The following is a 25,554-nucleotide window of genomic DNA, read 5'->3' as shown; positions in this document are numbered from 1 at the left end:
TCCAAAAAATGGATGAGCTTGCTGCAATGATAGCCGGAGGGGCTGGACGGAGTTGTGGTCGGCGAGGTGATCTCGAGAAGAAGAGGAAGGAGGAGTACTTGGAGGAGCGAGAGAGGGAGAGGGAGAAGGAACGGCAGAGGGAACTCCAACGTGTTGTAATAAGGGTTGCAAATTCTATGTTATGTGTGTGTGAGTTTAAAGTCCAACGCCTACTACGACAACACGGCTTAGTCCGACACGCATCGATGCACATTAGCTCACGAGGGATCAGTTTTAGCCCTTTGAATTGTCTCGTTTATCATCACCCCGAGGAATGTTGTTCACAGGACGAGATAACCTCTGCCAAGATACTTCCTTTCCGATGTGATGTATTATTTTAATTGAATTTACTATCGACTACCTCAGTTGAAGATCGAGGGCAAGCCTCCGTTTATCGTAGGAACCCAGTGAGGAGAATAAACTTCATTCTGATAATAGGGTATCTGATTAGATAAAATTAATGAAATGAAGTGAATTCCGTAGAGTCTGAGGGGATGGTTCGGTCTTGTATATCTGATATACGATAGGACTGGAGTTCTCCTGATGCTCGGGAACGTCGTAATAGAACACGCGATGAGCACCAAATCGGATAATATGTCGCTCAGGAGGCGTGCGTCTGTGTATTGGTAGAGTAGTGTGAGGACGGTATAGTGTTGGTGGGAAGCACTGGGTCTAGAGTTACTTCGTCAGGCCCGTATATCGGAGCTTCATAAAGAGATCGAACATGGCAAGCGGATGCGATCTAAGAGGAAACATGATGGCTCGAGTGGAGATGATCAGAATTCTAATGGACTGGGGTGAGCTCAGTCGATCCTGGGATTAAAATTTTGGGTTGATTCATCAGGTTGTTGAGTATTGATGATATTGACTCGTGGACGGACGAGACGTTGATGGACGAGGAGGATCTATACGAAGTGTTCGAGCAGCTCCGAGCGATCGGGGAGCCCTGTACTCTCTTCGGAGAATCGGACAAGGGAAGGTGAGCGTGGGGGAGAGGGAGGTGGTCCGAGAAAGACGGATGATAGGTATTTGCGATTGGTTGGGCTGTCCTCGAGGGCTCCTCGAGATGATGAAGATGGCCAGACTAATGTCCTGCAGGAGGTATGGTTGATGTGAGGGGCGTGTAGAGAGGCTCTCATTGTGTGTTAGGTGATGCATGAGGAAGCAGTGGAGGGACCGGCACAGGCGGAAGATGAGAGTAAGCTGGGTACGAACGACTTGCGATTCGACCATGCGTGTAGCAGTGTTTGTGTTTTCATCCGGCTGTGTGGTCTAGTGGTATGATTCGCGCTTCGGGTGCGCGAGGTCCCGGGTTCGATTCTCGGCTCAGCCCTTTGCATTTTAGGTTTGGTCAAACCTGAAGATCGTGAAGTCATACGATGGATAAGGAAGATTCTGAAAGCATGGGAGACAGAGCTCGGCGCACGACCAGATGAGATGAAGCAAACCGCTGCGGGTCGAAACTTGACAGGTGAGTTAACCGCGGCTCCCTTCAGTCGTTATCGCTCCTCTCAGCTCAATACCGGCAAACCAAGCAATACCTTAAGCCACTGCTGAACAGACTCAAGACGGGCTCGCTGGACGAGGAGATCCAGACGAAACTACATTCTATTGCGAAGCTGAGTGGCATGAAGAAGTACCGTGAGGCCAATGAGTTCTATATGCTTCTGGCAATCGGTGAGCCATCTTTTGTAATGGGTTTTACCTTATGATCCACGGTGGTGACAGGTGATGCGCCCTGGCCCGGTGGGTGTCACCCAGTGGGGTATCCAAGACCGAGCTGCTAACGACAGATCGGCTCGAATCAATGTGCACATATCCTGAACGATGAAACTACACGGAAATACATCCAGTGCGTGAAGCGGCTGATAACAAAATCGCAGGAGATGTGGCCAACCGACGATCCGAGCGATATGGTCAACTGAAGTTAACCCCTCCATACCGGTACTTTGAGTTCACTAGCGCGGGCGGAACTCTGTGGGTGTTGCCAGATTTTTTATCACTCCCTGTGAGCCGTCCATGTCAACCTTCCAGACGACGACGCACTTTGCTGGCTACTCTTGTCAATTCTCACCATTTAATTCACACATTCTGGGAGTGGCTACGGCGCAATATTATGGCATAGTTGGAAACGGCAAAGTGAGGAGATGAGAATCAGATCTTCCATTTTTCGATAATTACTCGTTGTCTTCACGCTCAGTTAGTAGTGTTGGACCTCTCCCGCTCATCAGAGACCAAGGAGTACATCACCAAGGACGGCTGCTTTGATCTCGCCTGGGCAGAAGACAACGATAAAATTGTGAGTTTCTTTTTGGCGAGGAAAAATCGATGCAAGTTGTTGTTGGGTGTAGGTTTTCGCCGCTACCGGTGACGGCAGTATCAAAGTCTTTGATATAACATCACCGACGGGCAACTTGCCCATAGCGAATCTTGTTGGTCATACAGCTGAGGTGACGAGACTTCTTGTGGGGTATGGTCGAGTCCTCTGTGTGTGATCCAGATCGGATGGATAGAGTGCAATGCGATGCTCCCTACGTTACTAGCTTCGGTGGGTTGGGATAGAGTCATCAACGTGTGGGACCTTCCTAAGGTGAGCCCGAGGCGATTTCGATTATCCCGACCGCCAGTGTATAGTTATTTTTCTTGTTTCTACTCTTGGTCAGTCGTAGTGGTTCTACTTGTTTTAATGCTTCTCTTCATGAAATTTATGTGTACTTTTCTTCAGGGTGCAGTGGGTCTGCGGTTGGAAGGTCGACACACGGGTGTGATCTACGCCTGCTCGTGGTCGCCACGCAATGCCAGTTGGCTTGCGACTGTCGGCGGGGATGCGAAGGTCTGTTTGCACGACGTCAAGGCCGGAGTAAGCTCATCGACCTCATAGTGTTCGCTAAATTTCAGCGGCTGGTACATCTAATTCTGAATTTAGTTTTTCAGTATTGATTCCAGCCGTTGTTCTGATCAGCAACTCGGAATGTGGGTTCATCTGGACTTACACTATTTTGTATTACCCAAGTCGACGTCGTCCTTCGATTCAGAGCGATGGACTTATTAGGCTCTCCTCAGAATCAGACGGCGCCGTCCATTGTGATACCACATGCCCATGACGGGGAGATCCTCTCATGTGACTGGAACAAATATGCCGATAGCGTCATTGTCACCGCTGGGGTCGATCGAGTCGTGCGGAGTTGGGATTTGCGGAACCCTTCAGCACCGCTGGTAGGCCAATTATCATCACCACGTTCCCTCTTGGACGGCCGAACGAGCCACTCTTATGCTCCATGGAGTTATCCCATGCTCTGGTGAGGGAAGATAGCCACCGTTGTAGGTTACTATGGCTGGCCATGAGTTGGCGGTAAGACGGGTGAAGTGCCATCCACACAACTCGAGGACGGTCATCAGCGGCGGCTAGTAAGTATTGCTGCTAAAACGTGTGATCTACAGAGCTTCGCTCCGCTTTTTTCCCAGCGATATGGCTGTGTTCGTCTGGGATCTAGAAGCCAATTCTGCGCAGGGACATCTAGTGGACAGATTTGACCATCACTCAGAATTCGTCTACGGAGTTGACCTCTCCCTGTTCACGTCAAAGTAACGGCATCATCATTCGCAAAGGGCTGTCACGCTGTTTCTCAGTTTGGCTGCTTCCGTCGGATGGGATCGTCAAGTTCGTGTTTGGGATATCGCAAAAGGTTAGCGGATAATGACCATCGTCTTCGAGGCTCTGTTGCTCAGCTCAAGGTCGCCCGCTTCCATCGGGGGTAACCATCCCTCGGTTTCAACAGCGTCCTCTTGGCACAGTGACTGGTCAACGTTAAGATGATGATTTGGGTTTCATTTTTACATTTGCTCGTGTGTGAAGGGTGGTGTTGTCAATATTCGCTGCGTGGGTACAGCGAAACAAGATTTCTACGATTTTCTAATATGTTCTCTACACAAGTTTTCTTGTGTGGGAAAAAAAGAGAAAAAGATTTTTCTCCTCATTTTACACGAGGTGGATAACCTGATCTGTGTAGACATGACCATTCACCTCCTGCCGTGGTTAGTCGATATGAGTAATAGTAGGATCTTTTCCTTGGGCAGCCATCGAACAATGTGTTGGGTATATCTTCCGGGTGAGTGCAATGATATGATCCACTCGGGGGTGTAAGCATTGACCGACATTGTAAGGTGTGAATATTCTATGAATGACCAGCTGCTGGCGGCAATAGGGTTGGCTGCTCGTCAGGTGAGAAGGCTGCCCATGTGGATCAAATATTGGTCGTCAGGTCCACACGGACTTCTTGGGCTGGGCAGTACCAGTGAAATCAGCGGGATGTTGCGGGTTCGCCTCAACAGCGAATGATTATGTGAGTCCTCTGAGGTTTCCCGCTGGATATGAGTGAGAGTAGCTGAACGAGAGTCACGACGAGTTTGTCCAAGCGGCGACTCACATGTCGAAAGCTGCGGGGTTGATCAGTCATCCGAGGGTGGCGAAGATAATGGCTGAGGCTGTGAGGAAGTTGGAGTGGGTGGTTGTACGATAATGGCATATTAGGGAGCCCAGGCAGGAGTTCAGGGAGCGTCGGCCGCTAAGTCGGCCATGCATGCATTGAAAGAGGCCAAAGATGGAAACATGCTCTAGCTTTTTCAAGGTGTAATCACAGTTGTTAGTTGAGTTGTTCCAGTCTTGTGGATGAACCACCTTCCCGCAATTTACCCACATCTGCTATCTGGCGAGTTGAGTCTGCCTGCTGTTTTGCGCAGACAATGAATGATCTCTATCCTAAGATAATTCCTGTAGACTTCATCGACTGTGGAACCCATCGAGTTGTGTATTGTAAAAGAGGTAATGAGAACAGGTCAAATTCACCATTGACCACACGAAAGATATAACCCACTGTAAAAAGATCACCAAAGAGGTGAGTAAGATTTCGGACATCATCCGCCCTGTGCTTTCGATTCATCCTCCGCGTACTGACGATATGTTCCAATCTTTTCTTTCAATACTGTATCATCACTACCCCGTGCTTGAAGTCATCTCCTCACATAGACACAGTCTGCAAGTCTACACCAACCCAACACGTGCATTAAGCGACATCCCAACCACACAGGAGGCCATCATGTTAAGGAAGGCAGTCTCCAGAAAACGTACAGCGAGATTTCCTACTGAACGTTGACAACGAGATAGACCTGATATCAACCCAACAAGCAAGTGATCATGTAAACTCTCCTGAAGTCCGCCCTTCGAGCGGCTACATGTCACAACTCATCTCACTCGCTCAGCGAGGTAATCAAGCCTTTTCAATATCTCTGTGGAGGGCCTCCAACTGACCCCAATGAAAGTAAGATACGTCAACTAAACCAATCTTACTTGTTCACGATGCTTTAGACGCTTCTCCTTAGCAGCCGCTTCCACTTTCTCCTTTGCCTTCTGGACGGCAGTCTCTTTCGCAGAATTCTTGACATCTAGCAGCTGCGGCGGAACAACCCAGCACGCGCCGTGGAAATTATGATAATCTCCGAATAGGTTCACGGTCGCACCAAGAATCTCATCCTGATGAGAAGACATGACCCAAAAGTCAACTCGCGTCTCCTCTAAAACAGGACGCGGTCGCTCGAAAGAATATAAAACTAATTCGTCAAGACTCTATTCTCGCACTCACCTGCAGGTCTTGCATCAAACCTTTACGTTCGGATATATTCACCTGCCTGAAAATAGCGGCTGTCCTTTGGTCCGGGAAGTAGTTTTCAGTCAGCGCGAACATCAGGGCACCTGGTGCACAACATTAAAAGTCCCTTCCCTTTCCAGTCTTACCTTTCAGAAGACTCATCTGAAGTAGAGCGAGCTGGCCGTCATAACAACCATATTCCTCATCATAAGTCTTCTTCGTACACGGGTCGAAGATGCATGTAATCGTTACGTAAGGCTTGTCTCCTTCCCCACAACGGTTGAAATAATACGACTCCAACGTCAGCGTCAACGGCTTCTGGGTAGCAGACATCGAATACACGTTCTCAGCGTTTGATAAACTAGTGAACTTCTGACCGGCCTTGCCCACCGTCTTCTCGCCCCAATTGATACCAAGGAACTTCGCCTTAGGACAACCTGCCGCTGACGCCGAGTGAAGCACATAGAACAGAAGCTCCTCATCTTCACTTTTCCTCACCACCCAAACCGAATTCATCGCTGGCCTATAGACAGTCCCATCGGGGAACGGCACCGGCATGTACAGGTCAATGACAGTCTTGTCCCAGTCGATGCTAGCTATCCTCTCAACCACTTTCTCTCGAAATTGCGCATCCAAGAACTGGAAGTTGGCGCCGTTGCTGGTAGCCGTGATAGACTCCACTTGACCTCGCAGCTCCTCTGCAGATCGAATGCCGACGTAGTCAGGCGCCTTCTCGTTCTCACCGTACACCAGCGTTTTCCTTTGAAACATCAGCTCGCCAGAGAAAGTCGCCACGTGAGGCTTCTTGAGCAGCATACGGCCGAAAGTCAAGTTACGTCTGAGCCTTTGCACAGTCTTGTCACCCAAACTCATCTGTGGATGGGACGCGTCACTTTTGGGCATCTGCAGGCCGTAACGGTCGAAACGCTCATGGATGGCATAGACTTTGAAGTAGTCGGCCTTCGGGTCGCCCCTCTTAGCCCGCTCAGCAACACGCTTCTCGATGGTGTTCTGGGTAATCTTCAACATAGTCTTCGAGAACTGACACGCCCTTCCCTGCTTCATGCACTCCAACAGACTGCTCAGCTCGCCATCTGATGGGTCGGCGGCGTCAGGCGAGAACTCCCAGATGAACTTGCGGATATTGTCTTTATACCACTCCTCGCCCCTATCGTCGTTGAAGACCCATTGAGGACCAGAACGAATGCAGGCTCCAGGATGACATGGGTTGCACCTTGGGATGATGGTAGGCTTCCTGGCAGTTCCAAGAGTGGACTTGGACCGCCAGTTAGCCTCGACATCGACCTCGGCAGGTTGCACCGCGTCGTTAGGCATGAGGGAGGCAACGAATTCTGATAGAAAAGAGAGAAATTCACTATACCGCAACTCATCGTCAGAAGCAATCAACATGAAACTTCCTCAGCTACTCATTTTTTGGGAGGGAAACCTGTATGGAACGTGTCGCCCTTCCAGTGCTCCTCATCCATCTCGGGGCTCAGATTGTCGAATCTAATGAGAACAATGCACACAGGCACGAGGACAAAGTGCCCACCTCATCGGCGGATTACCACCGTAGGCGTCGTTCACATCGATGATCTTCCACTGGGTGGGCTCGTAAGATACGCCACTGAAACGGTCAGATGCAAGATACTCGGGCGGAGCGCTCGCCGTCCACCGCACCGTCGAGATCGATAGCGAGGCCGCGCAGGTTCGATTCCCAGTAGAGACATTTTTACCAAGACATATCCCGATTCATACTGCTCGTCGGCCTGTACTCAGACATCGCCTCTGAGTGGGGGATGAGGTCCATCTCTATACGAAATATGTGTGTGGTAGGCTCGAACTTGGTCGGTTTCTGACATAATCGTTCGGCCAAAAGTGGGTAAATAATTCACACGCTCATTTTCACCATTCCAAAAGCAATATACTCAACCCTCCCACAAAGTCTATCAAACATTGACCATCCGAACAACACACAAATCATTCAAAATACTCCTTCAAAATCAGCAAGCGTCCATGAAGAGAGAAAGCCCGACAACACAGTCCCATGGGAGCGTAACGGAAACAACTACAAATCCTCCCAGGGGTTCGAAAATCGATGAAAGCATCACACACTGAGAGGATTCCCATGCAACCGTTTTTCCACTTCTCTTGAGCATCCAAAGAATGCTCGAGCATGAATCGTGTCACAAGTTCACTGGTCCCAAAACCTATAGCTGTTGTCAATACAAGAGTAACATGACGTCCCCTCCTCCAAGGACAAGGATCGGTGATGATACGAACTGAACCCAGTGTTGAAGGAGTATATATTCACTTTCCTCAGCTGAGCTCAGGAGTTTCCCCATCATACACCAACTCCTGTAGTTGACCATGTGCATATTTTCCCACACTGATCACTCGTATGGGCCAGCGCGACTACTACTACCTCCTCCTCATCTGGTATCCAAAATTTCTGCCTGCACTTTATTCTCACATCAGCATTCACCAACCCTCCCGACCTCAACAGCCCCGCAGCCTTCGACCACTTCCTAGGATTGCTTAAATTCATCTGCGCGGCCTCCTCAGTCCTCATCACCAACTGCTGACCTCCAATAGTAAAAATCTGATCGAGAAAAACATACAAAACATTTCTTCTAAAGAGGAGCTCTGAATCCATACTAGAAACCGCTAGTTAGAAGTCACCTGTCCAGGCCTGATCGTCCCCCCTCGAGTGGCTCCCATAATGATGATCAACTGATCCAATTGCGCCTCTACTCCCGGCCACTCCACCTCCCACACAGGCCTGTACTTCGTCACAGCCTCAGAGAGACTCTCATACAGTGAATCTTCCACACGCTGGTTCAACGCGTTTAGGTCATCATCAGTCACTTTTTCCGACAGATACTTCAGAGCAATTTGAGACCCATTGCAAATGTCGCTCATCGTTCCCTCAAACGTCGTGAAGTAGTCCGGGCAAAGTTGAGCGAGATAGGAGAAGGCTATGTGGTTGTAGAAAACCCTCTGGGTGAATCCTGGACGGGATCGCGGACGACTTTTGCTGAAACCTGTTCCCACTGCTCGTATTAAATCGCGCCCGCCTAAAACAGCGTTTCTGATTTCAACCAATTCATTCAGCAAACAGTTTAGAAGCATTCTTCCGACGATGAAAACCCGACCGTATTAATCTGCATTCCAATCTGTCAAATGCTGATCAAACTACGACAGCCACTGCCAGTTTCACATAGAGAGAAGCAATCCTCGAGAAAATTTCACAAATACGGAATTTTTCACTCAATGAGAATAGCAACGACTACACAATTGACATAATTCCATCACCAATTCCTCCCCGCCTCTACTACGCAACAACCGTCCATCACCGCCTCGAGGAGCCTCTCGAGCCTTGCTCCACAGCGGTATCTTCCAGAAACCTCTGCTGTGCGCAAGAGCTCCCAATCGCCACGTGGGTGCTGTCGTGAGCAGCATCACCAAATTACCAAAATTCTAACAAATCCAACTACAGCCGCTAACCAGGACTGAACCAAACCAGACCTTCAACCGAATTTGCATGCAATTATAACCACACCGGAAAATAGTGAAAATACTGCATCACACAAATAGTACTCCACTCTCACAGTCCGGCCATATCCCAATTCAACCGTCAAAGCCCTCTATCCTTCTGAAAACGGATAAGTCAGAATATGCAGCAACCAAATGGGCTACTTCGAAACTACCGCCGAAACCTATAGCATGAGAGAGCTTGCACATCCTGGCCAAACGTAAAACCACAACTTCAACAACTCAGCCGAAGACACTCTACTATTACAGGACATGATTAACCTCTTAGATTCCCCACCCAAATCATCTTTCCGAGATTGCCAACCGATGAAGTACCACTACAACTCAGCAGACACTAATACACCATCACACGAATTGCACTCCACAGAGAACTTGCACCGCCTTAGCCTACCACTATAACATCATCAACTTAGCACCCGTCCAGCACTTTCTAGTAGAGAGTCTCTACTAGGGCAGCAGGAGACCAAACCTGTTGAACTGTCCACCCAAATCACCTTTCCGAAGTAACAGCCACATCGATTACCACTACAACTCAGCAGGATTACTATCACCTACAATTAACCTATATAAACGCAACTCTCGTCATTTTACGGTCAACTATAGCCTTTACCTGTTCTTAAGGAAACGTAATCATCAACATCAAAGATAACAGTATCACATACCGTGTCACTATCATCAGAGCTTCCAGTTCATCATACTACTAACACCAACGTCTACAACTACTACCAATACGCTTTTGCTACTCGCAGATAACAGAGCAGCAAGGAAAAAAACATGTTTACTTTTTTTGACAGGCTACAGCCAGCAGACTACCAAATGAGTTCTTACAAGTCGCCGAAAATCCCCATTTAATGCTGCAACACCCTCACAGCCTCGTCGATCTTCATTCTCAACTGCTGATCAGAATCGATCAACATCAGCAACTCAGAGTTGTCCATCTCCAACATCATACCCGTAATCTTCCCAGCAAGGGTAGGTTGGTACTTAGATATCAACGTGAACAGACGCTCACCCAGCATTTGCTTTTGCAGTCCCGGAGGAGCTGAAGCAAGAGCAGCAGCGGTCATCGGAGGAGGATTCTGATGGGGCATGGGCATGTTATGCTGCTCTGGCATCATACGAGGGGGCATACCACCCTGCTGCCCCATGAAGGGACCACCCTGCTGACCCGGGAAGCGCTGCTGAGGTGGGAAGTTACCACGAGGAGGTTGGTTCATGGGCATCATATTAGGACCAGTGGGACGAGGGCCACGATTTACAGGGTAACCACCGCTCATCATAGGACCACGCTGAGCTCCCATAGGACCACGAGGGCCTCCGACAAAGCCGCCAGGAGGACCCTGCATCATGCCGCCCTGCCTGTTCTGTCCACCACTGTAGTACATGGGGGACGGATTAGGAGCATTGAAGTTCCTAGGGCCACGATAGCCCTGATAGTTCTGCTGGAAGCCTCCCATAGGGATGCCAGCACGATAGCGCTGCTGCAGCCTCTCAATTCTGGCATCACGCTTCTCAGCCACAGCAACAAACAAAGGCTTGCCACCATACAGCTTCAAGTGCATAGCCTGGATAGCCTTCTCACCGTCAGCCTGGTTAGCAAAGCAGACGAAACCAAAACCACGGGACACGCCGGTGTTCTCGTCAACCATCACCTTGGGGGAAGTGATCTCACCAAACTGTTCAAACATTTGACGCAGCTTCTCATCATCAACGTCCTCAGGGAGATTCTTCACATACAGGTTGCAAGACTGATTGCCAACCTTCTCAGTGTTCTTAGCCTGGAACTTGTTGCGAAGCTCAGCAGAGCGCTCAGTCTTAGTCTGGGCCCTGGTCACATACAGCTTGTACTCGGGCATCTCATCACTGCCCTCCTCAGTGGACTCCTCCTCGCCCTTGCCAGCGTCGATCTCCTCCTGGGTGCGCATGTCCTTGCCGTTCATAGCCTCCACGGCCTTAGCAGCAGAGTCAAAGTCCTCGTAGTTCACAAAGGCAAATCTACGGCCCTTCCTGTCGGTTTGGATAGCAACGGAAGTGATCTGAACAAACAACCATACGACCCAGGTTCAATCCCAACACCTGTCAACTCACCTTGCCGAACTCCTCAAAGGCCTTCTGAACGTCCTCCTCGGTAGTCCAGCTCTCAGGGAGGTGCTTGATGTAAACGTTGGTGAACTTCCTGGGCTCATCTCCGTGCTGTTCAGCGCGCTCGGCGTGCTTCTGGAAGGGGCCAACGTACACGGCCTTCTCACCAATCTAAAACATGAAAACCGTAACACACAAAGAGCAGACTGGAAGCTCCTCACCATCATGCCGTTGAGCTTAGTGATAGCCTTATGGGCAGACTCGTCATTTTCGAAGTGAACGAAACCGTAGCCGCGAGACTTGCCATCATCATCAGTGGCGACTTTGCAAGAAAGGATGTTGCCGAAAAGGGAAAAGGTATCATACAAGGCCTTGTTGTCAATGGTCTTGTCGAGGTTCTTCACGAACACGTTGGCGTTACCAGCCTTCCTCAGAGTGGGGTCCCTGTGAGACCACATAATACGGCACTGCTTGCCTCGGATGGGGGAGTAGTTCAAGGTGTCCAGAGCACGCTCAGCATCGGCCACGTTGTGGAAGTTGACGTAGGCGTAACCAAGAGAACGGCGAGTGACCGAATCCCTGCAGACGCGAATAGAGGCAACGGGACCGACACCGTTGAAGACCTCATAGAGCATAGCTTCAGTGACATCGGGCTTCAAGTCGCCAACGTAAAGGGAGGCGAACTGAGCGGCAGGTTGTTGTTGTTGCTGCTGCTGAGCATTAGGGGCGGCCTCCTCGGCGACGGGGGCGGCGGTATTCTGCTGGGCGATAGTAGCCATTAGAGAATTATGCAATTTTTTTGGTTTTTGGGAGGAAGCCTACAAGAGGGACTCGGTGATTCAATTAGCTATAAACGCTGTATCTCCACAAGGAGACACGTGGCAGTCCTCAAAGAGCTCTCCTCAACTACTACAGGCAAAAGGCTATCATCAGTAACAACGAGAAGCCTAGACACTAGGGTATTACACTGCGAGGAGGCTAGTGACACTCCAAAGAGATGGAAGAAGCGAATGAATGGAGTGTGACGGCTATTGCGATTGACCTAACTGCACGAAATTCCTTCGTGCAATCGTGCCGACCCAGGTTCGAATCCCACGCCCGGCACTGAATATCTTGAGGTTGAGCATGTAGGATTCAGAATAGGTCCCTTCAATGTCATCACCGGGAGACTCTCTACCACCCATCGACTTAAAGGCCTTGCGACTGTCTCCTTTCACCCCGTTAGAGTCGGAGTCCTCTCGAAAGGAGTGCCCTAAGTGTGGGCGACGACGGAAGTTCTACTGCTACGAATGCGCCGTGCCCGTCGACACTTGGGATGGGGTAAGCCTTCTGTCTACTCCTCGCAAGTCGGCATCAGTGGTGGTTCCTCATGGGACCATTCAGAATCGTTTCTGATTTGATGAGAAGCTCTGTTGTCATCTGAGACCCATGTGGCTTTGAGAAATAATGTCCCTCAGGGTTTGACAAGAAAATGGGGAAAATATTCACATAAGAAACTGATTGAAAAGTTTACTCAAAGCCATGTGGAAATTTCGAAATCAGCTCCCCCAGGAGCACTATGGGTTCCTGGATGATTCCCCTCACCTTGACATCACTTGGTCACTCGTCCTGATGCCAACTATTGCCAAGCGTATCACTGGAAAACGGTCAGTTTTATATTTTCGCAAACTCTTGGATGATTTCACTGGAACGGGCTTTTCCAACTGTTTGGCACATTCAACTGAATTGAGCGAAAATTATGGATTTCAAACTGTCTTTTTATCATTCGCTCTACCCTTCTGAAAAAACAGTTGAAATATGTTCTCTCGAAGGACTCTTTTGATGAACAGTTCGAAACTTATAAAAATTTTCAAGTTGTGTGCTCACGTTCAGCCCGTGTTAAGGTACCCTACGTCCGTCCACCATTCGATATACATCTAGTGCGCCATCCCACTGAGAAGGCCAGCAAGTCCAGCGTGATTCCACTACAGCTGATATGCAATCCTGATCGGGTCCCAGGAGAAGACGCATCCAAGGTTCTACCGTGTAAGATACGGAATAGGTCCAATTAGTGTCATTTTTAGGTGCCTCGAGCGTATCTTCACTCTGCGACGGAAGATTTCCAGCCCAACTTTGACCCCGAATCCACCGTTCTCTTGTACCCTGGTGAGGACAGCAAAAGCATCGAGGAGGTTGACTGGTCCAAAATCAAGCGAGTCGCGGTCATTGACTGTACTTGGCATCAGACCGGGTACATGCTGAGGTAATTTCGTGGCGCAGTGACGGTGAAAAACTCTGGGAACTATCAGTAGTGTATGCCCGTTGTGCTCAGTGAAACATCCTGTGACAATGAAAGGGTTCAGTTGAGATATTTTCATCACTCTTGGTCCACCGTCTAGCATTTCCTCGTATAATTTTATCAAAGTTGTGATGCTGAATATGTCGTATTTACAACAGTCGAAATTGACAACTTGTCAATTTCGACTCGTGAAAACAACGATCTTGAAGATCGTTCTTTCACGCTAGTGGAGAGTAGTGGAGACACGATGACACACTTTGCCATTGTGCCACTAGCTCGTTTATGCCAGAACACATAATAGGTTGCCAATAGGTTCGAGACCGGTATCCGGATACCGGTCTCGAACTACTCTCCACTACTCTCCACTACGTTACTCAGCTTGCCGTCTTCTCCTTCGCCTCACGATTGTTTTTCAGCCATCCTTCGCTCAAGAACCTACCAAAAGTTGGTATCACTTCTCATGCTACTAATTTCTGGCGGTATCAGCACGAGGGCCCTGAGTGCCTAGCTACAGTGGAGGCATGCTATCTACTGTGCAAGGAGCAGTGGGAAGCTGTCAATGACGGTAAGTCTAGTATTAGTATACTCGGCTCGAGATGGTCGTGATTATAATGTTGAATTGTACATCTGCCCACGGAGTGTGGAGAACTCATAATCGATTTTGAAGCTATCAAACTCAACAGGAATAACTACACATTTTGGATCCATGAAAATTTCTCTATGGAATATTTACTTAAGTTTTATGATTTTCAAAAATTGGTCTCCTTTATAGTGCAAGTAGTCGATATACTCGTTGGAATTCGCCAGAGCAATCGAGTGCAGTTGTGTGAATGATGAATCTATTTTCATCGTTATTTGGCATTGTTGGAATACCTTCATTTCAGCGCCCTACGACGGTCGTTATGATAACATGTTATGGTATTTCGTGTATATGCATCGATTGGTCGCGGATGCTCATAAACGGCGCGGCACGAAGAGAGAGGGTCGAGTGTGTAAAGATGATGGTGGTCCTGAAGGGAAACGGAAGGTGCTTAATAGGGGCATACCAGAACGGATGCTCAATACGTATGATGACCAATGACGTTTCTTGTGGCTTCGGGCGAGTTCATTTCATTCATATTTAATTGAGGTGATGGCGGCGAGGATCGAACCGGGGACCTTCGGATGTGAAGCAGAGTTTGATTGTGTTTGTAATGTCCAACCTGTCGTTCGACTATTCGAAGTGGGATAATATCGACCTCTCTGATGATGAGGCTGATTCCCACCCAAATCTTGACACTGGTAGATCGTTGGTTCAAATCCCGCGGCTTGTATTTTGCCAGTCAGGTTTGAATATTAAAGTCAAGCGCGCCCAGCGAGAGCGCAAAATGGAAGAATATGAGCAACAGAGAAAACAGCTGCTGGAGGTAGCAACTAGAAGATTTTTTGCGTCTTTAGATGAGTTTAATGAGAAATTCGCTCCAATTTTCCCATTAAAAAATTGCCTTCGAGATTGCCATTTTGAGAAGGGGATTTTGGGTAAACATGAAATGAAAGTTTTGATATGAGAGTGCTCGCTGAATCCATCAATCACTTTTGTTTTTCAAGGGACAACGAATTGCTCGTTTTCACGGATTAACAATTTCTCAATTACAACTGTTTTTGTCTTCCCATGTCATCATCGGAATAAATCACTCACTTAATCGTTCATTGTATTAATTGAATATTCAGGATGGGTCTCCAGAGGCGATGAAGAAGTTGGAGAAGTTGGAGAGGTCAAAGCCGCTGTACGGAGAGAATCTTTGTCATGTCGTCGATGAGAAGGTGAGGATATCCTTCACTGTGCGCGGAAGGGGTTGAATGTATTCCAATGACATCCACGCGAGCGACGATTAACGCGTCTCTTGAATGCGCAACACGAAGCTTTAAAGCCTCGAAGAATAGTGCACTCTTGTCTCGGAATAAATCACCCCAAAACGGGCGGTTATTATTGTGTTTACGGCGTAGTGTTATCTTGCCAGACGATAATCTCCGACAAGAAGATCGAGAAAGCGCCGCCACCGGTGACGAAGGATGAGGCGGATTCGAGCGGGGAAGATACTCTGGAGTAATAGGGTCACCAGTCTTGCTCGGTCGCTTTGAATAGGGGTACATACAAAATACATGAAATGAGGCTGTGGAACTCAATCGGGGCATGTTTTATCATCAAGGCGAAATGGGACGATCATGTTGGCACTCAGTTCATATCCTGTTGAAATTTACGCCCGAGACCCGTAGTCTCGTCGTCGGGAAAATGCATGCTTTTTTTGCGAAAAAAAAGTCAAAAATGTGGACATTGGCATTATGCTACGTCAATGACGAATTATACACTACTACTTCGGCTTTCGATGCTCCTGTGAGGAGAAGACGAGTGGTCTTCTTGAAAGTAGAGCCACTCTAGAACTCTAGTTCGCTTGATTTGGTCTTGTTGAAGTTTATCGCTTCTTCCTTTTCAGCTACATGGAAAACAATGAGGAGGTTCTTGGACAATACGCGGAGATAACAGATTTGGATGAGTTGGAGCAATTCCTTTACGACCACCCCGTCCTACTGCATGAGGTGAGCCTATTTTGAATCGTTTTTCCTGGAGAAATTTTATTCACGTATAATGCAATCCCGCGATTCGTCAACACGGTGTTCAAGTACTCACGATATATAATGATTTACCTACTTGAACACATTGTCCAGTAGTATCTTCTGTGTGCGTTATTCATATCTTTTGTTGTATTTTATGCTCGCCATTGGGTATTTTCGACTGTCACGAAGCATGCTGGAGAACTCCCAAGATAGTGGATCTAACAGTGTCCTCTTTTTTCAGTATGGCTGCATGGCTATTCTCATCTTTGCCAAGCGTTTGGAGTGTGCTCATGAGAGGGAGGCATCGCTTAACTGCTGTCGAAACTACTTGGTCCTACGTAACATAATGGACCTTGCTGGGGAAGTAAGGACAGATGGAACGTCACGCGCCACGAAATTCAAATGGTGTCTCGTCGGTAGGTGCATCAACTGAAGGAAAGTCGGCCGATGGTGCAGATGTTCTTCAAACAAGTAGGGAAACGGTGAAATTGGAGCGTGTCGATCCTAGGAAGTCACTTAGGCTTTGGTGCTCATCGGATCAGCTTCGGAATTATAGAGAGTCGCGAGGACACTCCTTTCTTGTGTCAACTGATTGAATGAATTCAACGGGGAAAATCAGAAATTCTGTTGAAAATGTTGGATGGGAAATTATGGTTTGCCCCGAGCGGGGTTGTCGAGCGTGACAGGGGTTGGAAAGATGGTTCTGTTGAAGTGGGGTTGGTTTTAGGTGAAAGAAAATGCTGAGAGGAAGAAGAAATTGGAGGAGGAGACGATGAATTTCCATAAGCAAATCCTCGATCTGATCGAGAAGGATGCGTTCAATCAACCAGAGGTAGCTGGTGCTGCTGAACCCCCCAAGAAAAACTGAGTTATAAATGCTATTTATTTCCTATCATACCACGCCTTGGGTTCATCGTCGTCTGTGGTGACAGGGGCATCTTGACAATTTTCGAGTTACGAATGATTGTGGGGGATGCTTTTGGAAGAATCCCCGTCATTGAGATGAGCTCAGTAGTGACGATGAGATGGATATAACTTATTATCAGACGTCTTGGAATGAACTCAGTGCCATGAGAATATGAAGGTGAAGCTCGTGCGAAACTAGCGTACTGTGTTTTGTGATACACGCTCGATCATAATAGAGAGGACAAGGAAGCTACATCACATAGCAACGGATCAAGATGTGTAATGTTTGAAACACGTACTTAACAATAATGATAATCGATGAATAAGGTCGATGGGGACATAGGTGTCCTGCATACTGAACTAGTTACTGGGAGTACTGGTTCAGATAATGGTTGATGTCGACATAATACTAATCTATCAACTGTTGCCGTAACTAGGTTTCCACGGCCATCTTCACGAATCAGCTTATAAGCATATGGAGAACATTCAGTGATCACATACTCATATGGGTAAAATCTCGCACCAGATCGTCTTTCAGCTTTGGATTTAAGCAACCAAACCAATTGACCCTTTTGAAAGGTAACCAATTCAGAAGGAGGTTCACTAGCAGGAACCTTAACCGGCATACTAAATCTAGTACGCACATTTCTACCAACCAAGTATTCAGCAGGTGAGTCACCTGCTAATAATCTGCCGCAGATTCACTCACACGACTCTCCAAGAATGGTTTCGTCACAGCAGAATTTGCAGCTAATAACTCATCCAATGACGGTAAATGCCTCTCATGCCGATCGTAGCTGAGTCACTCTGTGTGCACCATTGTGATCTTAGCATTTCTCCTCATCTATTTAGTGTAAGTAACTGAGAATGGTTATCCTTGCACTCTTGAAGTTATCCCTGCCCTCAAGCCATCAGTTATGCGTGCAACTGTGTAAGGGCATACATAGTCTATGCCCTTACATAGTTGCACGCATACACAAAGGCTTTTCTGCGCCTTGGACAAGCTTTGGTTGGGAGTCAACTTAGGCACACAACACCGATACGTTTATGGTTGAACTCTTTGATTCGCGTTTGTAAGTGAAGCTACTCCAGGAGTAGTACTCCTCGTATATCTTGCTAGAGCTTTCCTCTCTGGTGTGAGGGAAATGCATTCTTCAAGGAAGAAGCTTTCTGGTCACCCGTTCCCCGTCTTGTGCGCGTACATGAATTCGTGACGCGTTGCCTTCTTTTATGTCGCCTATGAGTGCATCTTGATGGATAAATGATTCCGCAACGAATGATAATCGATAATTAAGTAGACCTGCTGCCAGAAAAATAAGAGAATCGACCTCAGTCGGGAAATTGCGGTTGCTCGTGAGTGATCAACTCACATACGGTATTGCTAATTGCAGCACTATTCAGTAGGCAGGTCGCACGTGCGTGATTGCGTGAAAGGTTTGGGCGCGCTCTCCCAGGGCACCCCAGCGCGCGCTGATGCCATCATGGCATATGTTGAAGCTTTGGGCAAAGCAGGTGCCCAACACCCGGAATGTGAAGAAATTGTGTTGATTGAAGGTTTATGTTCTTCCACGATGAACATGTCGCCCAATATCGCGCGTCGCGCCGCTGATGTCGGCCACAACTCAACGGTTGCATTTTCGCTCCTTCTATATGTTGTTTTCATCACCATAGGGGTACTCAGTGCTGGGTGTTCCAGCAATCACAGTGGCACAACCGCTCCAAGCCCGCCGACGACAGCTACACCGCCTCCTAGCAGCTGTGTATCGATATCCCCTTCCCAGCTGGCATACAGTTATGACCCTGTAAAGATTTCCTGGGGTCAGCCGGTGAATGATGGCGACACTATAGACTTCTTTTTGAAAAACACATCTGGGCCCTTCAAGGGAGATGTGTTCAGTATATTATTATCAGATTTGAAAGGGACTCGTGAGTACGTGCTGAATCCAGTCAACTTACGTAGTGGTGGGTATAGAGTCGTCTACCGTACAGACAGTGGTGATAAGGAAGTCTGTTCAACAGACTTGACCTTCGCCCAAGGTGATGACGAGCCAACTCAAGCGTATCTCACTATCATCGGTGATGATGGTCTCCAAGTGAATTGGGTTAGTGCGTCGAGTGAACGAGGGGAAGTACTCTACCAGAAGCCTGGCACGACTACATGGACCACTCATAAGGAGACCAGTCAACCCCATACCTATAAAGCAGAAGATATGTGCAACAACATAGCGATCCACGTTGGCTATCGCGATCCAGGATTCTTCCATTCTGTTAACATTCCTAACCTCGAGCCTGGGACAACGGTCAAGATCCGCAACGGTGGGAGAGAGTCTCGATCCTTCACGCCTCATCCGAGGATTCTTCCCGGCGATTCCACACGACATAGTGTGGCGTTGCTCGGCGATTTAGGCGTCACTGGCGTGATAGATGGAGGGGGATTAGTCTCTGGTGGAGCGTTGATGTTCCCTTCTCTTCACGCCAGTGTTCCGCTCACTCATCTTCAAGACAATGAGCGTATAAGGCTCACTATACTCTATGGAGATATATCTTATGCCGACGGTTATGGCACGTTTTGGGACCAGTTCGGGGCGGAGATGGAATACAAATTCGCGATGAAGGCCCCTTTCGTTACGAGTGTTGGCAATCATGACTACGTGTCGACAAACAATCCGAAGGGGTGGTATCCTGACTTTGGCAACTACAATCAAACCGACTCGGGTGGTGAGTGCGGTGTGCCCTTCACTCATCGTTTCGCCTTCCGTGATGGATCAAAAGAGCCTAAATATTGGTATTCGTTTGACTCTGGTTTAGTACACTATGTTATGATGTCCACTGAACATAATTGGCTAAATGGTAGCGCTCAACACAAATGGCTAGAAAATGATCTCGCCAATGTTGATCGTAAGAAGACGCCATGGGTTATTGTCACTGGTCACAGAGCTATGTATCAGAGTTGCAAGGGTTTTGACGTTGATGACGATGTGGGTAGACACTTGATCTCGGATGTTGCTCCGGTGCTCAGGAAACACCACGTTGACGTTTACGTTGCTGGTCATTATCATCTCTACGAGCGCACCGCCGCTATCGATGGAATAGTTCATGTTCTGGCTGGCTCTCCACGCTTCATGGAGGTGACCTCTTGTGAACGGTTCAAGGTTCCGTGGTATAAGAAAGGCGTATTCACTCATGGTTATGTAGAGCTTGATGTTGTCAACTCAACTTTGCTTAATTTTACCTACTGGGGATATAATGCTACTATAAGTGCTATGGCAGTTGAGGACTCTTTCCAAGTGTCCAAAATCGAGTAGCCATACACAGGGCGATGAAATCATTGTCGCCTAGTATACTGGATTCACGTCGCCTTCCATAGAACCTCTTCCTCACTAGATGAGTGAGGTTCTAGGATCGTGTATGACCCCAGTGGGCCTTTAGTCCTGTTTGTCATTGTATTTATGTCGTAGCAGTCGTGAAATTACTTCACCTGCCGCTCATCTCATTGAGCTTTGTCTCTCTTTCCAATGTAGAATCTTGTGTTATTCGTGCGAGGTCTATTTTCATGAAGTAACAACCTTGCGGGCTTGCCCATTGGCGATAAGGAGGTATAAGGGACCTCTGGCACCTAACAGATGTCCGTAATACAACCGCTTCAGCTTAGGTCATCCAATTATGAATTGATAGTTCTTTCAACGCCTATCTGAACCATAGTAACTTCTTTTGAAAACGGCTCCACCACTCTTTCGAGACTGTAACTTTATCATAGCTACGGTTATGGCAATCCTCGTGACCTTTATACCCGTTGGGGTCTAGTATAAAATACGAAATAGGGATTCCTAAATACAGATTTGACTTCACTGAAAACAACGAAATCTAGGTTCCTATGGCATTGTGTTGAAATTGAAGTTCTTATTATAGTTCCTTGTCGGAATTGAGAGTATCTACAATTCTATCTCGCAACCTAAGAGAGGGTTGCTATTGTGCAAATAGACGTGGAAGAGTGGCAGAGAGTATAATCTATCCGCTACATTTCATATCACCATCTATGAGGTACTCAACGTCAGAAATTGCAGATGTTGACTGTGAAATGCCCCCACTGTGAGACGCCCTTCACAGTGTCCCTCCGCGCAGAGGTCTTGCCCATTCCAGAAGAGTCCCCGGACTCTTCGACTAGCCCATATATTTTCACCTCACCACCGGCGACGGACTCTCTTACCAGCTCATGTAATTTTACCATCTCGGTGAATGCTCCGAGCCAGCCGCTGGTGGAAGAACCTACCGTATCGACTTCTCCCTCGTCTCCCGAATGCACTGCAATCACTCCATCACCGATGCGTAAGAAGGAAGCTCTCGGATTGTTCCATCATCGCTCCGGGGCGCGACGCAGCGCTCGTATTCGAGAGAATCGAGCCAAGGAATTCCTCAGGGGCTTTGATTCGTCATCGTCGTCTCGAGGCCCCCGTCGGAGCAAGCGCCTTAGGAAGCGGGCCTATCGCGATCTATTCCGCGATGAAGACGGCGCCTCTAGTTCTAGCACCAGCGGAGCTTCGAGTCGGCGCGATGCGGATTCCACAGCTGGAGATGACCTGGCTCCATCGGAATCGGAAAGGGTCTGTGTTGGTCGTAAAGACACTGTACAAGAAGATGTCGAGGGAAGGGAGTCCGATCGTCACGCAGAACCCAACAGATCGGCTTCGGCCGTTGTAGACCGGGCTGAGGTTTCAAGAAGTAGAAGTTTCGAAGAGGACCAGCAGGAGGACCGAATCGGACGACCGGAAGGGGTCGAAATACACGTTTCGAGTTTGGGTGCGGACAGTGGCTGGATAGAGCACAACATTTCTGCAGGGATGAGGAGGGTGCTGGGACTCAGTCACGACAGTTCCGAGCACGATAAGTATCCGAGTCGCCATCAACGGTGCTCACGGGAGGCACTAGGCTTTGGCGCTGTGAAGAGGGAACGACGCGTTGTCACTAAAGACGAACTCGAGATAGTGACCAATCATCGGTCTGTGAAGAATGAAGGCTGTGATGTGGCGTTGCCGTGGGGAGTTGCAGCTGTTCGCCACAGGGTGAAGTTGGAGTCTACCAGAGGCCTTGGTGGGTCCCGCTCGGTGATCAAACATGAGCGCTGACTATTTGGCTTCAGCGTGTAACAGAGTTTCATGTTAAAGATATTCAAGATCAGAGTATGGCACTCGTCGACATATTCTCTGTCAGTTGTATCTACGCCCATCTCAATGACTTCTGCTATTACTAGCACTATTATCATGACCACTATCCCAGCTACTGTTCGAGTTCTAGTCCCTCATGTTGAAAGGGAAGCGTCTTATTTAATCATCGCTTGCTCGGGGTTCTTCGAACATATTTTGCTACCCGAAATGTGAGCTCTTTCCCTTTCACATCTAGCTTTGAATCTCATATATGCATCATGTCGGTGTTCTCTAACAGCCTCCTATCGGAAGAGATCCGCCAGTTGAATATAACCCCGAATAACCGGACCGGAGCATGTGACCAGAAGGGGTCGAACTTGTCATTCACATGCATGTCAACTCGCGACATTCTTCGAAGTCGTGTCTATGCTTTGCAGCTCAGCAGCTGAGTATTCATCATATGAAGACTACATTTGTCGAACACTTGTAGTGAACTCCCTCCGACAAGGATGGAGGGTCAATCACCTTTCGTTAAGTAAAGAGGGAAATCACAACAACTCTTCCAAAGCGTCACTCTACCATAGAATGACGCTTTCATAGAATTTCTATGGTTAAGCGTGTTAGAGAACTGTTACACCGCCGTTGGTCCATAACATTATGGGAGAGTTCAAGCAAGTAATTTCTTAGAGATTTGCGATTTGTTGAAGAACTATACTACTGGTAAAGCTTGCGATGGATTCGATGAGCTACGCGTTATTTTGAGAAAGGATTTACCCCGTAGGAGGCACACAGCTACTGTTCGAAAAATGTCGACAACGACTGTGAACATCATTTCGAACACCGATAACATTCATGGTAAAAATGAAGACTCTCGAGACGAGGTTCATATTCCCGCTTCCCAACAACTCAACTGCCTCCTCTTCGTCAACAACACCAAATCGCAGATAAACATGAATACATCTTAGTGAAGCCCACAGCTCGAGATCATACAGGCGTTTCACGACCGAGGATGATAGACCAGTCAGACGATCGGTGTCGAATCGATCTCGGATCTTGTGAAGGGAGTCGGCGATGTTTGAGGACCTCTACACAGCTGACTTTGAGTTCTACTTTGACTTTAGTCTCAGCAACCAATTGAAAGCTTGAACATGTAGTTTCGTCTCTTTGAACTTCGTAATCAGAGTCGTCAGCAGAGAACTGGTGGGGTTTAATAATACTGGCAAGTTTCCCTGACTTGGTGGGAACGAGAACTTGGCATAACCTAGTGGTCCAGTCGTGAAGTGTGATTGTTCTCTCCGGTGTATCAGACGGCTTGGCATCTTGTAAGTCGATTATTGAGGTGTTGGGTCTCGTCTTCATGTCGATAAAGGCGCGATCATATGTCACTTCTGGTTTTCCCGAGGGAAGAATGTGCGAGTGGTACAAATGTAGCATGCCCATAGACAGTTCGTCGTTGACGACCGTATGCAATTGAACGGAGCTTACCAAACCCGGCAAGTCACCAATCGTTGATGAAAAGGTACCGTTTGGAAGCACAGTCGATACTGTGTTGTCGAGGCGGATCAATAGGAGGATGAGAATCACTCTCGTTGACATGGGAGTATTACACAAATGCTCTGAAAAGGCCATATTCATAAAACGATTGTATTCATAGTTGACTTTCGAAAATGCACTCAATTTATTATTAAGATGGCTGCCAACACATTAATTTCGAATAACCCTGTTTCTCACTGCCATACGTCGCGATGAGACGGCCTCATCGAGCGGTTGGAAATTGATTATTGTGCATGTCACTCGAGCCCGCCATAAATCGCCTAATGCCTTCCACCGTGGAAATTCCACCTCGGGGGACCTGATGAGCATGTGCATTTTCTCGGGAGGTTGTATGGCGCATTTAGTCACTCGAATTTTAGTGACTACAACACGGAAACAGTACTCAGCTGAGGAGTCCTCAGTGAGGACAGCAAATATATATTCCCCAAACACTGAACCTGATAGTATATAAGGACATCTTCATTAATTTCAAAGAGGTTCAATGATTGAGCGGATGATGTAAATATAATGAGCACCTCTCAATTGCTCGGACCTAGGTGTTGTGGTTGAGGGATATTGAATCGATTAACATCCAGTTACCATTTAGTTAATGGGGACTTTCCTGAGCCCATCCGCCCCAATTCTAGTGAGCTTGGGAGAGCACCGAGATGATTCTGGAGCATTCCGTGACCTCGCTGATGATGCGGAGCGAAGCCTCCATCGTTGCAAGTTTCGGAAGACTTTCGACAGAATTTCGGGGTTGAAAATCTCGGCGGATCTCACAAGTTTTGAGGCAACGTACGATGCTTTGGCTCCACTAATTCCAACTAGCCAACTGACTCAATGTTGTTAGACAACAGACATTCTACATGATAAACCAACGAGCGACCATAGATGAACCTTTCACGATGAAACGCGTTTATAAAGAATCAACCAATCGATATAGATATAATAGCTATTTCGAGATCTTGCGTGCTTGAGTCCACCTCACATAACGTTGTTAGTTATTCGGAGATTTTTCTATCGGGCTCATTGGTCGCAAGAGCTGAGGTTATCCAACATCAGGAAGCTCTTAATTTGGGACACCTTAGTTTTACCTGACAAGTTCCCTGCATTTACCAAGTTATAGGCATTTTTCCCTTGACAATTTGTTGACTGTATTTTCCACGACTCGATCGTGAATACGGGTTTACGGGTATTGCAGCTTACTCGTGATAAAAGCATTCTCACTATTATGATTGACAATTTTATTCATAGTGTTGCTCTTCACAATTTGGGAAAATTTAACTCCTTAAAATTTTCTGGTCTAACAGGTGTACGTAGTACTACCGATCATGATTAATATACTGTCCAGTCGGAGCCCCACTCCTACTGAGGTTGATGATCATCAATGATCCCAAGCGGCGGAACTGTCAATAGTAAGGATAGTTTTGCTGCTGGTAGTAACGCATTATGACCATCGTAAAGATAACTATCATCAGGGGTTTGTCACCACATCGTCCTGGGGTCTGCCGCGCCTCCCTAGTATGCAACTCAGTTGACAAGTCCGTATATCTCTTGGGGAAAGGTTGGTGTCGTTAATTCACTTGGATTCTTTCTTGCTTTCTGTTATTGAATTTCCTAAAATGTCCAAAAGATCAGCCCAGCCGTCAAGCGAAGTCGCCGCCAAGTCTCTTCGACAGACCGATGCCGTATCGGACATGGTCTTAAAACGAGCCGCCGTTCACTACACTGGTGACATGAAGCTCTCGGAAGAACTCTCGAGCATTTTCGTCGTCGG

The 25,554-nt window shown here is 47.7% G+C and overlaps 10 protein-coding genes across 10 annotated transcripts in view; 7 read left to right on the top strand and 3 right to left on the bottom strand.

Moving 5' to 3' along the window:
* The window catches only part of Pmar_PMAR011899 (hypothetical protein), a gene marked incomplete at both ends in the record, with an annotated part of 2,112 nt that extends 1,953 nt beyond the window's left edge, over window positions 1-159 (top strand). The window contains one exon of the mRNA XM_002773985.1: window positions 34-159. Within this exon, the coding sequence (XP_002774031.1) occupies window positions 34-159 (126 nt within the window). The remainder of the gene's footprint in view (window positions 1-33) is intronic.
* Window positions 160-582: 423 nt separating this feature from the next.
* Window positions 583-1,863, top strand: Pmar_PMAR011898 (PRP18, putative; the record flags this gene model as incomplete). Its single annotated transcript, XM_002773984.1, has 8 exons — window positions 583-597; window positions 730-836; window positions 884-1,018; window positions 1,065-1,140; window positions 1,189-1,237; window positions 1,385-1,510; window positions 1,555-1,730; window positions 1,768-1,863. 8 exons carry the CDS (start codon window positions 583-585, stop codon window positions 1,861-1,863), a joined length of 780 nt encoding a protein of 259 aa, XP_002774030.1.
* A 195-nt stretch (window positions 1,864-2,058) lies between these two features.
* Pmar_PMAR011896 (Peroxisomal targeting signal 2 receptor, putative) lies at window positions 2,059-4,657 on the top strand (the record flags this gene model as incomplete). Its single annotated transcript, XM_002773983.1, has 12 exons — window positions 2,059-2,178; window positions 2,240-2,338; window positions 2,391-2,489; window positions 2,540-2,629; window positions 2,765-2,899; window positions 3,103-3,255; window positions 3,365-3,447; window positions 3,505-3,624; window positions 4,204-4,261; window positions 4,302-4,382; window positions 4,434-4,526; window positions 4,571-4,657. 12 exons carry the CDS (start codon window positions 2,059-2,061, stop codon window positions 4,655-4,657), a joined length of 1,218 nt encoding a protein of 405 aa, XP_002774029.1.
* A 649-nt stretch (window positions 4,658-5,306) lies between these two features.
* Window positions 5,307-7,019, bottom strand: Pmar_PMAR011895 (hypothetical protein; the record flags this gene model as incomplete). Its single annotated transcript, XM_002773982.1, has 4 exons — window positions 5,307-5,342; window positions 5,387-5,569; window positions 5,679-5,788; window positions 5,831-7,019. 4 exons carry the CDS (start codon window positions 7,017-7,019, stop codon window positions 5,307-5,309), a joined length of 1,518 nt encoding a protein of 505 aa, XP_002774028.1.
* Window positions 7,020-7,111: 92 nt separating this feature from the next.
* Pmar_PMAR011894 (hypothetical protein) lies at window positions 7,112-9,428 on the bottom strand (the record flags this gene model as incomplete). Its single annotated transcript, XM_002773981.1, has 7 exons — window positions 7,112-7,193; window positions 7,237-7,311; window positions 7,421-7,539; window positions 8,110-8,286; window positions 8,367-8,761; window positions 9,023-9,130; window positions 9,395-9,428. The coding sequence occupies 7 exons, from the start codon at window positions 9,426-9,428 to the stop codon at window positions 7,112-7,114; spliced, it is 990 nt and encodes a 329-aa protein (XP_002774027.1).
* Window positions 9,429-9,825: 397 nt separating this feature from the next.
* On the bottom strand, window positions 9,826-12,141 carry Pmar_PMAR011893 (Polyadenylate-binding protein, putative). Its single transcript, XM_002773980.1, has 3 exons — window positions 11,543-12,141; window positions 11,328-11,492; window positions 9,826-11,275 (listed from the first exon to the last, which is right to left on the bottom strand). The coding sequence occupies exons 1-3, from the start codon at window positions 12,098-12,100 to the stop codon at window positions 10,088-10,090; spliced, it is 1,911 nt and encodes a 636-aa protein (XP_002774026.1). The 5' UTR covers window positions 12,101-12,141; the 3' UTR covers window positions 9,826-10,087.
* A 332-nt stretch (window positions 12,142-12,473) lies between these two features.
* Pmar_PMAR011892 (conserved hypothetical protein) lies at window positions 12,474-14,691 on the top strand (the record flags this gene model as incomplete). The annotated part of the gene is made up of 5 exons (XM_002773979.1): window positions 12,474-12,641; window positions 13,205-13,336; window positions 13,385-13,563; window positions 14,016-14,164; window positions 14,484-14,691. 5 exons carry the CDS (start codon window positions 12,474-12,476, stop codon window positions 14,678-14,680), a joined length of 825 nt encoding a protein of 274 aa, XP_002774025.1. The 3' UTR covers window positions 14,681-14,691.
* A 101-nt stretch (window positions 14,692-14,792) lies between these two features.
* Pmar_PMAR011891 (conserved hypothetical protein) lies at window positions 14,793-17,062 on the top strand (the record flags this gene model as incomplete). The annotated part of the gene is made up of 8 exons (XM_002773978.1): window positions 14,793-14,880; window positions 14,926-15,005; window positions 15,310-15,402; window positions 15,600-15,685; window positions 16,074-16,176; window positions 16,436-16,558; window positions 16,615-16,665; window positions 16,922-17,062. The coding sequence occupies 8 exons, from the start codon at window positions 14,793-14,795 to the stop codon at window positions 17,060-17,062; spliced, it is 765 nt and encodes a 254-aa protein (XP_002774024.1).
* A 1,701-nt stretch (window positions 17,063-18,763) lies between these two features.
* Pmar_PMAR011890 (Nucleotide pyrophosphatase/phosphodiesterase, putative) lies at window positions 18,764-20,585 on the top strand. Its single transcript, XM_002773977.1, has one exon. The coding sequence runs from the start codon at window positions 19,311-19,313 to the stop codon at window positions 20,403-20,405; it is 1,095 nt and encodes a 364-aa protein (XP_002774023.1). The 5' UTR covers window positions 18,764-19,310; the 3' UTR covers window positions 20,406-20,585.
* Window positions 20,586-25,399: 4,814 nt separating this feature from the next.
* The window catches only part of Pmar_PMAR011889 (Peptidase B, putative), a gene marked incomplete at both ends in the record, with an annotated part of 2,437 nt that continues 2,282 nt past the window's right edge, over window positions 25,400-25,554 (top strand). The window contains one exon of the mRNA XM_002773976.1: window positions 25,400-25,549. Coding sequence (XP_002774022.1) covers window positions 25,400-25,549 — 150 coding nt within the window. The remainder of the gene's footprint in view (window positions 25,550-25,554) is intronic.

This window comes from Perkinsus marinus (assembly GCF_000006405.1).
Source record: "Perkinsus marinus ATCC 50983 genomic scaffold scf_1104296958712, whole genome shotgun sequence".
Classification (NCBI taxonomy): domain Eukaryota; phylum Perkinsozoa; order Perkinsida; family Perkinsidae; genus Perkinsus; species Perkinsus marinus.
This window is presented reverse-complemented; position numbering and strand designations above follow the sequence as displayed.

Excerpts from the sequence above, each read along its gene's own strand:
- Pmar_PMAR011893 (XM_002773980.1), bottom strand. The coding sequence starts at position 12,100 with ATGGCTACTATCGCCCAGCAGAATACCGCCGCCCCCGTCGCCGAGGAG. Across the intron at positions 11,493-11,542 it reads CTAAGCTCAACGGCATGATG|ATTGGTGAGAAGGCCGTGTA; the intron begins GTGAGGAGCTTC and ends TTCATGTTTTAG. Across the intron at positions 11,276-11,327 it reads CCTTTGAGGAGTTCGGCAAG|ATCACTTCCGTTGCTATCCA; the intron begins GTGAGTTGACAG and ends TTGTTTGTTCAG.
- Pmar_PMAR011890 (XM_002773977.1), top strand. The coding sequence starts at position 19,311 with ATGTGCAACAACATAGCGATCCACGTTGGCTATCGCGATCCAGGATTC.